Source organism: Plecotus auritus (assembly GCF_963455305.1).
Source record: "Plecotus auritus genome assembly, chromosome: 6".
NCBI classification, from domain to species: Eukaryota; Metazoa; Chordata; class Mammalia; order Chiroptera; family Vespertilionidae; genus Plecotus; species Plecotus auritus.
In genome coordinates, this window is record NC_137773.1 from 1,293,790 (window position 1) to 1,305,856 (window position 12,067).

Below are 12,067 nucleotides of genomic sequence, written 5' to 3' on the forward strand. Positions count from 1 at the left end.
CTCCCCGGGGGTCACAGCCACGCTGAGGATCCCGCCTCCAGGTTAGTGCCTGCTCTCGGGGAGTTAATCACCCGACTCGAAAGGAAAGAAACGCGCTAGAGTGCAATCATCGCAGAGCTGTCACTCAGCATCTGGGACAATTCTCTACAAACTGAAGTTAAAAAATACTTCGGCAACCCCACGTGTTCTTATGTGCACAGTGTGAGCGGCAGAAACAGAGAAACACGTCTTCATTGAGGAAGTTTATTGTTACATTTTTGCAATAATAGATGAGGCACCTCTACCTCCTGCTCCTCCAACATCTCAATACAAAAGACAAGAATCAAGGGTGACAGTGAAATTAAGATAAAAAATTACAAAAGCCGAGGCTTCAGAAACAAGGACTAGACTATGTGTAGAAAGTTGTAAATGGTTTAGTTCAGCCTCACAAACAGTAACTTCTTCTCCGGTTAGGCGCCTCCCGGGACTCAGAGCAGCGCCGGGGACGCCCTCCTCGGCTGTGGACGCTCGGGCTCGGCGAGAAGCCCACAGGGGTGAGGGGTGGCCGAGCTGGTCGGGGTCCTGGCCTCTGGGACACCCCGCCCCGCTCAACGCGGTCACAGTCCCTCACACTCACATGAAAGTGAGCGAGCTAACGGGTCAGCCTGACTCGAGGCAAAGCGCTCAGGGCCCCGGGGCCCGGCCGGGACCCAGCAGCCTCTCCTGAGCCCCGTTCCCGGTCGGGGAGGACCAGCCCACTCCTCACACCCCTGAGACCCGGCGCCCCATCACGGAAAGCAACCGTGACCTCAGAACCGCCTGCTGAGCTGCCCTGCGCCCCTCCCCTCAGGCCACACGCCGGGCCTGGGCCACAGCCTCGGCTCGTGGAGAGCCACAGGGGCGGCACCCAAACAGCAACGTCTTTCTAACCGGAGCCGACCTCGGCACACACACCGAGGACTTGCACGCTGTGCGTCTCCTCGCTAAACACGGTGACAACAGGTGACTCAGCAGCGGGCGTCCTCCCTTCCCTCTGGGTCAGCCCCTGCCACAGACTCACGTGTGCCGGGCCTGCTGACATGGAGCCGAGGGAGCCGCCAAGGGACACAGGAGGGGCCCGGGTGGCCTTAGGACCAGGGCCCGGGGTGTGGCTAAGCCAGTGGATTCTGGTGCCAGCGAGCGAGGAAGCTCTTTCCTTCTCTCTCAAGTGCTAGGCGAGCCCTGCCCCCGAGAACCGCAGGGAGTGACCCGCAGCGGGCAGTGGAATGCAATGCGCTGTACAGTGTGGCGCCTGCTGGGGTTGGGCCTCCACTGGGCCCGCGAGCAGCCGTCCCTCCCGCAGCTCCCGCACCCCGAGCTGGGAGCACGTGTTGTGTGGAATTCTAGAGGCAGAGCCTGGACAGGACCCGGATGGAGGGCGGCCTGAGAAGGGACCGGCTCTAAGAGGCACTGGGGTGGTGGCAGTCTGCGGCACCCAGGGTGGTGCGGGTCGGGGCTTCCTGAAGGTCAGTGTCTGCGGTGCACAGGCCGCCTGCTGGACACGGCTGTGCTAACCCTGCAGCTCCCAGAGCCGCGGACAGGAAGCCGGGGCTGCGCCACAGCAGCCACCTGCAAGGCCGGCAGGTGTGTCTTCGCGGGGGGAAGGGGGCAGGGCAGGGCGGTCAGGAGTAACAAGCACCGCCGAGTGCTACGTGGAGGGACGTGCCCTGTCCATGCGACGGGCAAGGTGACAGGCAGGAGGCAGCGCCCCGGCCATTAAGGCACAACACCCCCAAGGCTGGGCCCCGGGCTTCGTCTCACAGCCGGCAGGGCTCCGGGACGTGGCACAGGGGTTTTAAAAGGCAACGCGTTCCCTGTGGGAGGGGCACGGAGACCCCGGTGCGGCCGCACTGGCCTGCGCCTGCGCACTGGGTCGCCTACACGCTACTGCGAGGCAGGGCTCTGGGTTAGTGGCAGGAAGGCCTGCGGGTTAGAGGGAAGAGCCCGGCAGGCCGGCGCTCGGTGCTGGCGTTAGAGGACGCGCACGCACATGCGCGCACACATGCACACGGACACACACCTGGGCACACGCAGGCGCGCGCACGGCGTTTCTGCCGAAAGCCGCGCCGAGCAGTCCCACCAGCTGCTGCGGCGTCTCAGTAGTGTACCTTCCCCGGGATTCAGTAGCTCGTCGCAGCCCCGTCCTCCGCCCGGCGTGGCCGCTCCCGCAGGCGCTGGCGGGGCTGCGCGGGGCCGGAGGGCGGGGCCAGGCCCCTCACTGCAGCATGATGTCCTTGAGGTTCTCCTGCAGGATCGTGTCCTTGACGGCGTGGAACACGAAGCGGATGTTCTCCGTGTCGATGGCCGTGGTGAAGTGGTGGAAGAGCGCCTTGCTGCGGTTCCGGCGCCGGCGGTCGAAGCACTGCACCAGGTAGCGCTGCACGTCCTCCAGCCGGTGCGGGTCGCCGCGGAAGTCGGGGAAGTGCTTGCTGATGGCGACGCTGCGCACCTTCTCCACCAGCAGGTCCGTCTTGTTGAGGAAGAGGATGATGGACACGTTGACGAAGAGCTTGTTGTTGACGATGGTCTCGAAGATGTTCATGGACTCCAGCAGCCGGTTGGTGCGCCGGTCCTCCATGAGCACCTGGTCGTACTCGCTGGAGGACACCATGAACAGGATGGACGTGATCCCGTCGAAGCACTGGAACCACTTCTGGCGCTGGGACCGCTGGCCGCCCACGTCCACCATCTTGAAGGGGATCTTCTTGATGACGAAGTCGTGCTCCACGATGCCCTTGGTGGCCTTCCTGGCCAGCAGGATGTCCTGCTTGCTGGGGAAGTAGTTCTGCAAGACAGGGGCGGAGAGCTCAGAGAGGGCGGGGAGAGCTGGGAGGGGGCGGAGCTCAGGGGGGGCGGAGCTCAGAGGGGGCGGAGAGCTGGGAGGGGGGCGGAGCTCAGAGGGGGGCGGAGGAGAGCTCAGAGGGGGAGGGGGCGGAGAGCTCAGAGAGGGCGGGGGAGAGCCGGGAGGGGGGGGGAGCCGGGAAAGGGGGGCGGAGCTCATAGGGGGGGCGGAGCTCAGAGGGGGCGGAGAGCTGGGAGGGGGGCGGAGCTCAGGGGGGGCGGAGCTCAGAGGGGGCGGAGAGCTCAGAGGGCGGGGGAGAGCTGGGAGGGGGCGGAGGAGAGCTTGGAGGGGGGCGGAGCTCATAGGGGGGCGGAGCTCATAGGGGGGCGGAGCTCATAGGGGGGCGGAGCTCATAGGGGGCGGAGCTCATAGGGGGCGGAGCTCAGAGGGGGGGCGGAGGAGAGCTCTGAGGGGGAGGGGGCGGAGAGCTCAGAGAGGGCAGGGAACAGGGGCCGGGGAGGAGAGACAGTCAAGGGGCTCGCGAGAAGTCGAACCAAATAGCGAAGGTCACGCTGCTGGTAGAAGCGAGTGGTGCCGTGACAGCGGGCTGGGGGGCTGCTTCAGCCCGAGGGAGTCAGGGGGTGGGGAGAGGGTGGGGGGTCAGGTGCCCGGGCCCTCACTGCTCCGGGAAACACCTGCCCTCTGTCTTGGCCACAGGAACCAGCCGTGTAGTGTTAGGCTTCCCGTTACTCCCCTAACTCCCGGAGCACATGCATTCCAAGCCTCGTAGGAGCCGGTGGGACGCAGGTCTCCCTCCGCACAGCCCAGGGGGTTCTTGGAGGGAGAGCTTCAAGTCTGCAGCCCCAGGCAGGCAGGTGGGCGTGGCAAGTCTCAGAGCCCGGAGTCACCCCTTTGCAACCCATGTGACCCCCACGTGGGTGCTCAGGCTGCAGTCTCCCCAAACCCAACAGGGATAGCAACACCTCGGACCAGCCACCCATGTGCAGGGCAGACGGGACCTGCTGCAGGATGGAGGGAGAACCCGCAGGGGAGAGCGGTCTCAGTGACCTGGACCACGGTGCGTGGACTGGCTGTGGGAGTGGCGGCGCCCACGCACACGCCGCGGGAAGCCGGGAAAGCCCCGCTGGCGGGCGGCTGGCGGGCATAGGAATGGCTGCCGTTTTCCAGGAGCGACGGGTGGTGTGGTTCTGACTTCTGGAGTCTTACCTTTCCGAGACAGGCTCTGAGTATTACTGATGCAATAATATAACCACGATATGCTCCTGGGGAGGGGGTGGGGCTGATGGAACAAGACGGACCACAAGGGATAATTGTTCAACCTGGGGTTTCATGGGACTTTTTTTTTTAAAGCAGCTCTCTTTTTAAAATTAATTAATTAATTAGTTGTTGCTGTTAATCCTCATCTGAGGATCTTTTTCCATTGATTTTTAGAGAGAGTGGAAGGAAGCGGGAGAGACAGAGAGGGAAACACCATCGTGAAAGACACATCGACTGGTTGCCTAATGCCAGAGCCTGCAACTGACCAGAATCGGACCTGGGACGCTCTCCGCTGAGCCAGACCAGCCAGGGCTCATTAGCGCTTTATGTTTGCACATGTTTGAATCGTCCCCAATGAAAGGTTACAATGCCTGTCTCCCTTACGGGGATCTGGGCGAAGGGATTCTTGCAGAAACACCGCCTCCCATGTTAGTCAGCAGGACTGGCGGTCTATGAACAGGAGTGGAGTTCCCTTGGGGGAACGGGGTGACCCTCCCCCGAGCACTTGTCCCTCCGCCTGCCCAGCACGGGCGTGGCATCGTCCTCCCCAAGGTCACCTGGCACAGCCAGGCGGCTCCTCAGTCCAGCGAAGCCCGAGCCCCACGAGTGGCTTTGTTCTCCACGTGGAGGCTCAGGCGGGCGGGTCTGTACTCACCAGCTGGCCGATCCGGTCCAGGTTGTCCAGGAAGTACTTCACCGACTCACCCTGCCAGGGAGGAAAAACAGCCAGAGCTCAGGGTCAGCTGCGGAGCCCAGCCCGGCCCACAGACCTCGCTGGGGCGGTGTGCTGGGCCACAAGAGCATGGCACTCGCCGGGGATGGCACATCTGGAGGAAGCGGTCAGCGAAAAGCACGCACACGCTTCCCCGAGAAGCAGGAGGCAGGAGTGCAGGCCCCATGGGGATGCGCCCTCTGAGCGGTCACGGGAGCCCAACTCTCGCGGCCCAGGGCTCTCACGGCCTAGGGCCGTGGTCGGCAAACAGCGGCTCGCGAGCCACATGCGGCTCTTTGGCCCCTTGAGTGTGGCTCTTCCACAAAATACCACGGCCTGGGCGAGTCTATTTTGAAGAAGTGGCGTTAGAATAAGTTTAAAAAATGTGGCTCTCCAAAGAAATTTCAATCGTTGTGCTGTTGATACTTGGCTCTGTTGACGAATGAGTTTGCCGACCACTGTCCTAGGGCTCTCTCGGCCCAGGACTCTCTCGGCCCAGGACTCTCGTGGCCCAGGATTCTCGTAGCCAAGGGCTCTCTCGGCCCAGGGCTCTCTCGGCCCAGGACTCTCCCGGCCCAGGACTCTCCCGGCCCAGGGCTCTCTCGGCCCAGGACTCTCCCGGCCCAGGGCTCTCCCGGCCCAGGGCTCTCCCGGCCCAGGGCTCTCCCGGCCCAGGGCTCTCCCGGCCCAGGACTCTCCCGGCCCAGGGCTCTCCCGGCCCAGGACTCTCTCGGCCCAGGACTCTGGTGGCCAAGGACTCTCTCGGCCCAGGACTCTCTCGGCCAAGGGCTCTCTCGGCCCAGGGCTCTCTCGGCCAAGGGCTCTCTCGGCCCAGGGCTCTCTCGGCCCAGGGCTCTCTCGGCCCAGGGCTCTCTCGGCCCAGGGCTCTCTCGGCCTAGGGCTCTGCTCCTTCACCGAGGCTCTGCGGGAGGCGGGCTGCGCCGTGGGAAAGCAAGGTGGCACAACCGCCATCCAGACCTGGGAGGGAGCGAGCGGGAGGAGCGCGGTCACGGCCGAGCTGTGACTCACGAAGAGGAGAAGGAGCTGGAGGACAGCAGGCCCAGCTCTGAGGGATCTTCCCCCCACTTGTCCCAGCGGGCCGGAGGAAGCACGGAGTCCGCTTCCTTTCGGGAAGGACCAGCTCCCATTCTACAGCGAAGGCCTCTGGCTGACTTGTCTGAGGGTGGGACAGTCTTCCTGCTGGAGCACCGAGCACGCTGAGCAGACGCAGCCCCCCCGCGCCCCCCCCCCCACACCAGGAGGCTGTGGGCGTTGACTGGGACCATCCGCTCTGGGAGTCACCCACAGCTCCAGGGAAAAAGACACCGCCCCTCCCCTCCCCTCCCCTCCCGCAGCCTGCCTCTGCCACGTGACTGCCGGCCCCGCCCCTCCCACACGCAGCCCTTGAAGCGGGAAAGCCAGGATCTGGGATCGGGAGGCAGCGCGTCCCGCCCGCCCGTGCCCGCTGGCTGCTGTCCGTGTTCTTGCTTTGTCTGCAGCCCCTGCCTCGCCCACGCGGACAGGAAACAGCTGTGAGGGAACGAGCTGTGGAGCCCCCAGCAAACCTGCCTGTGGCCCTCCTTCCCTGAAGTCCTTCCTCCCTCACCTCCTGCCTGTCGCCCAGGCCTTCGAGCTCACAGTGGAGCCTGCCGGGCCCTCCCACGGGAGGCGTGAGCTCTTAGCCACCACCCCTGCCAGGTGACAGACCTGGCATTAGGCTCACCTTGTGACCGTCCGCCAAAGCAAAAACCCAGCGCTAGCTGGCGGAGAGGACAGCACCTGGAGACCCTGTGACAACACTCCAATGTCAGGATCCATCCAAACCACTCACCGTGGAGAGCCGAGAAAATGGCACTATCCTCAGGGAAAAAAGTCAACTCCAATAACCCAGGTGTTGGAGTTACTGGACAAAGGCTTTAACGCAGCTATTACAATTACGTTCAACGAGGTAATAACATGCTTACAATGGTAAAGACATAAAAACCCTTAGCAGGTACACAGCAAATATACAGAGCGCCACGCACAAGTGGTAGAAGTTAAATAATGTACAGAATCTAAGAGAAAAAAAAAATCAGTGGACGGCCTTGACAGACTGGAGATGAGCCAGAAAGCATTAGTGAGTGTTGACATGGGAATGACAGAAATGAGAAGGTTCACAACAGAGGACAGCAGCCCCGGCACCGGGGGACAGCAGGTCTCCACTGTACCGGAAGCCGACAGGATCGGAGAGCCGGCGGGAAGAATGCTTTGTGTATAAAAAACAACACTTTCCTAACTTGGCCAAAGAGGTACATTTACAGATTTCCAGAAGCTCACAAACTCCAAACACAGCACGCGTGGAGAGAGTCGTGCCCAGGATTCTGGGGCACTTCAATGTAGACGCCCCACCGCCCTGGACTGACGCGGGGAGGTCTTGTCCTCGCCAGGAAGGAGCTGAGCAACTCCCCTGAGACCCCTCTGGGAACCGAGGCCCCGCCCACCAGCCAGGCACACACAGAGAATCACGGCCTGTTATGTCCAGCTTTCAGCAGAAAATCACAAGACACGCTAAAAGGCGGGAACCAGTGTGACGATACAGAGCAAGCGTCAGAACCAGACGCCTACGATGTTTCCCTTTTGCTGTACATTTTGTATTCTGCAATAGTCCTGGAGGCACAGGAAGCTACAGAGACAGCACAGAGGCCCCGTGTGCCTGTCCCCCATTCCCCTGATGGCCCGCCTTACACAGCGACAGTGCAGGTCAGCACCGGGACTGACGTGGGCGCAGCGTGTGCGTCAGCTCCCTGTGCTCTATGGAGTCTGTAGGTGTGTGCAACCCCCCTCGCACTGGAGAAGACAGCACTGCACCTGCTCTGGATGCTGACCTGGGCGAAGAGTTCCTGGATGTGACACCAACAGCACAGCCCATCAGAGTCATTTCTGAAGAAAGCCCATGGTGGTGTCACTGAAATTCAGAACTTCTGTTCCGCCAGAGACCCTCTTCGGAGGAAGGGAGGACAAGCTACAGGGCACACGGGCCCCGCATCTGACGGAGGGCTGTCTGGAACAGACAAAGGATCAGAAACGTGACCGTAATAAACTCCTCCAAAGGGGGACCGGCACCGAGCTGCAGAGACTGCACCCGGAGGACGGACGGACGGACGGCAGATGAGCCGTAGAAAGGCGCTCACTTCACCAGCACCCAGGACACGCCGCCTGGTGCACAGGCAGAGCCCGAGGCCCTGGCAGACCACAGGGCCTCCCGCTTGGGCACGCGTCACGGCCGACTCCAGCGGCGGTGGGTCGGAGCTGGCTGGAAGGCTCTGCAGGGGCAGCCCCTCGTGTCACTCCCTCATTCCGCAGAGCAGCACCCCACGCCCGAGTCACCGATCAGAGGTTAAAACTGAGAGAATCGGAAAACACGGACCACGTGAGCAGGTCTGCAGCCAGCCACGGCGGGATGACAGCAGCGACGCGCACGCACCCTCGAGGGAAGGAGGGGAGGAGACCCACCCCAAGGCCTCCAGCATCCAGGCGCTGGCGCAGGGCACGGACACACGGTGGCGCCGTGAGACGCCAGGACGTGGGGTGGGGGTGTGCCGAGGAACCAGCACCCTGAGACCCACACGGAGACCCTCCAAACGCAGCCGTGACCTCGAGACGCGTCCGAGGCGACTCTGCGGCCTCTCGCGCGCAGTGACTCCAGCTCCCAGCGCCGCTCCCACACCCACTCGCTAACCTCAACGGATTCCGAGGCAGGGTCCCTGGCACCTGCTTCAGACGCCGGGACAGGCGCCGTGGGCAAGTTACCTGCCCACGTGGCAAGTTGAATGGCTCCTCAGCACGGTTAGGGCTAACAGGCGGGGAACACCCAGGAAGGGAACCCAGCAGCGAGCCCAGGCCAGCGGGTGGCTGTGTAGGTGGCGGCAGCGAGAGGACCTGGGGGGGCGGGCTGCGGCCGAGTGCGGGCAGCGTGATGGGCTCGGGGCTTTTAAACGGCTGACGGTTTCAGCCACGCTGCTCAAAGCCAGTGACAGGGTGCCCCCTGCCCCTCCAACCTCCTGCCACCAGGAAGCAGCAGAGGCTTCATCTTAGACCCTGGACCCACAGCAGTGACATCAGCACTCAATCCTAAAAAGGCACGAACCACCACAGAAACACCTGTGCTTCAGGGGGAGGCGCTGGTCCAGAGGGAGGCCCGCGAGCCAGGTGCCGTGAGCGTGTGGCCGGGGACCCTGTGGGGTGCAGGCACTGGCCCGTGGCTGATCTCTCCCGCCGGCCCGCTCTTCCTCGGGGAACCAGGAGGTGTGGGAGGGCCTGCGAGCACTCGGGACCTGAGGGCACGAGCTCACTTCACCCGCCACTCGGGCGACGCGTGGTCGTGCTGTGCTGCCCCGCGTGGGCCCCGCTTTACCAGTTTTGTCACGTCCCTCATCCGCCCCAACGATGACCTGCCACGGGACAGGCCACGTCGGCCCACGCCTTCCCCAGACATGGCAGGACGCACACCTGTGGCTGCGGCAAAGCCGCGGACGCCACGCCACAGCCTGGCAGGTCCATCAAGCACCCGCACGGACCAGCAGGACACTGTCCCTTTAAGTCTCCCCACCCCTCCCTCCAGCCCGGCTCACTTCCTTCCCCAGCAGCATCTCCGGGAGTAAGTTGAGCTGCCGCCACCCCACCCCCTCCAGGACCGCCCAGGCCTCTGCCGGGGCCGCCCGCCCAGCCTGCTGGCAGGGCCCAGATGACGAAGGGCTGTGAGCCCCCAGGCACAGTCCCCCCCACAGCAGTGTTTGGGGGGCCTGCAGATGGGAGCCTTCCTCGCTCCACAGGGTGGCCTGGTCCCGGCACAGCCATGACGCATGCTGGGACAGAACCACACAATCAAAACCAAGTCACAAAGCACAGGCCTCACCAAGCCGCCCCTTCGCTGGCACCTGGACTCACCCGTGGGAGCCCTTTCCAGCTGCACCGTCGAGGGAAGGGCGTCGGCGCAGACGGTCATGCAGGCCCAGCCCAGACCGCGGGCTCCCTGCGCACGCCGCTCCACGTCTCCCGCCCAGAGGCCTGGGAGGTGCCCCAGGCTGGGACACGGGACAGAGGAGCTGTCTAAGGCGCCCCCCTCCCCCGCCCACAGGCCCTAAGGTGACGGTTAGGGCGGGGTGGGTGAGGGTCCTAAGGAAGCTGCCGTGGGGGCAGCACCTGAGGCCCACGCAGGGAAGGGTGCTCTTCACTGAGTGTTGCCCGGTGACAGGAAGGGGTTACAGAGCACCCTGTGGCCACCGGGTCTGTCCCCCATCATCACTCTCTACGCTCCCAGCCCCACACGCCTGCGTCCGCCCACGCACACCTGGGTCCCCCTCCGCAGGCCTGGGTCTGCTGACAGCCGCTTCGTGCACAGCTGCCCACAGGCTGCGGAATACGGTGTCAGCACTGCGTGCACGTGAGCGACAGCAACTAAGACACTGCCTCCCCGCCGGGTAGACGGGTCGGGGCCTCGCTCTGCAGACCACACTTAAATTCCCAGCCCCGCTCGCCCTCCCATCTGTCATGCCCACGGGGACAGGACGGTGGAGACAGTGGGCACGTCCAGCTGCCCAGCCACCCACAAATACCACACCCCCACGCTCTCCCCTCCTCCCCAGGGCGGCCCCCACCCACCGCCAGCCGAGCCGCGCGGAGCAGTGCGAAGCCAGCGCGCTCGGGCGGAGGCTGGGGAGCCGGATGGACACGGTCCGTGCAGGAGGCATGACCGGGCCTCGCAGTGCCAGCTGGGACATGCCCCCCGCCGGTTCCTGAAAGATCGCGGGGCCGTCAGCACAGACCACGCGCCAGTAGCAGCCTCTCCATGGAGGTCCCGCCAGGTTGCGCCACGCGCCTGACACACATTGTCACATTTACCCAACCTCGTGCGTCACTCCCGCTTCCCAGTGAAGAAGCCACGGCTTGGGACGACCTACCTGAGGCCAGGAGAGCCGGGGAACCCCGTGCAACCCCGAAGGCTGCTCTCACACGCCCACGTGCAGGGCAGTGGCCCCGTGGACAGACCAGCAAAGGCCACATGCCGGGGGTCGGCACCAGGATGGCAAACCATCCCGAGGTGTGGCTGCCTGGGGACCCTAACCCGCCCCCTCGCCGAGGAGAGCCAGGCCGAGGTCAGGGTGCTCCTCGCTGGCCGCTCCCCGTCACCCCCTCTTCCCCACCTCAAGGAGGGCTCTGAGCTCTCCCCTCTGCCAGGGCCTGAGTCATGGCAGCGCTGCGGCAGAGGGAGACCGCCACGGCGGGGCGGGGGGGTGGGGCGGGGAGGGGACCCAGACGCTGCGCATAAAGGGCGCTTGTGCTCAGGGCTCCGCTGGCTGCTGGCCTCCACAGACACCGACCCGACCTCCGACCTCCGTGGAGGGAGGGACGCAGGCGGCCCGGAGGCTCCCGCCCCCTCCTCCACTATCGCCGAAGCTCTGCTATCGTCGGAGTGAGGGGCTCAGAGCAGACACCTGCTCCGGGGAGGCACCCGTGCCAGGCGAGGCCCCGGAGAAGCTCGCACCCCACGCCCAGGAGGAGCGGGGGGGGGGGGGATGGGGGGGATGGGGGGGGATGGAAGGGTGGGGGAAGGAACCCCGAGCGCAGCATGCTGCCCGCCGCCCTGGGCGGTTTGTTTGCGTCTCTGGCGGAGAAGCGGGAGGCCCACAGGGATGCCGTCCTCTGGCCTTGCCAGCGTCTGAGTCAATGCCGCACCCGGGCACTCCCTGGGTCCCTGGGTCCCTGGGTCCCCGCGTCCCGGCCGCCACGGTGCAGTCCCTGGGTGGGAGGAGCCTGCACTCACGCGCATCTCAGCTCTAAGCAGCGAGCTCACACACAGCGCCGCCCGCCGTCTAAATGCCGCGCCCCGCGGGACACGTGCGTTCCCAGGACAAGCAGCACCGAGGGCCTGGAGGGGCACCGGGGCTGCGGCCACTCCTGGACGTGCCAGGCCTTCACTCACTGCTCTCCTCACCTGGGCGGCACAGGAGTCACCCTGCCTCCAACACCCCCCAGAGCAACACAGGCCGAGCCGGGCCATCTGCGCCCAGACTCTGTGCGGGCCACAGTTCCCGGCGGGGCTGAGCCCGAGAGATGACTTCTGTGAGACTGACTGACTGGCCGAGCCCCTGGGCGATCAGACCTCCGTCACTAGGACGGCCGCCCCGTTCTCTTCTCTGCAGCGGGAACGGGCGGGACACATTCCCCATCAGCTTTCTCCCCTCACGAGTGGAGCTGGCAGAGGGGACGCGGAGCCGGGCCCTGCGGGCACAGTGCCC

The 12,067-nt window shown here is 64.7% G+C and overlaps 1 protein-coding gene across 1 annotated transcript in view; it reads right to left on the reverse strand.

Moving 5' to 3' along the window:
* Positions 1-229: 229 nt before the first annotated feature.
* Positions 230-12,067, reverse strand: part of GNA12 (G protein subunit alpha 12) — a 45,005-nt gene continuing 33,167 nt past the window's right edge. Inside the window, exons 3-4 of the mRNA XM_080672197.1 lie at positions 4,734-4,784; positions 230-2,803 (exon numbers count right to left, since the gene is read on the reverse strand). Coding sequence (XP_080528323.1) covers positions 2,234-2,803; positions 4,734-4,784 — 621 coding nt within the window. The 3' untranslated portion in view covers positions 230-2,233. The remainder of the gene's footprint in view (positions 2,804-4,733; positions 4,785-12,067) is intronic.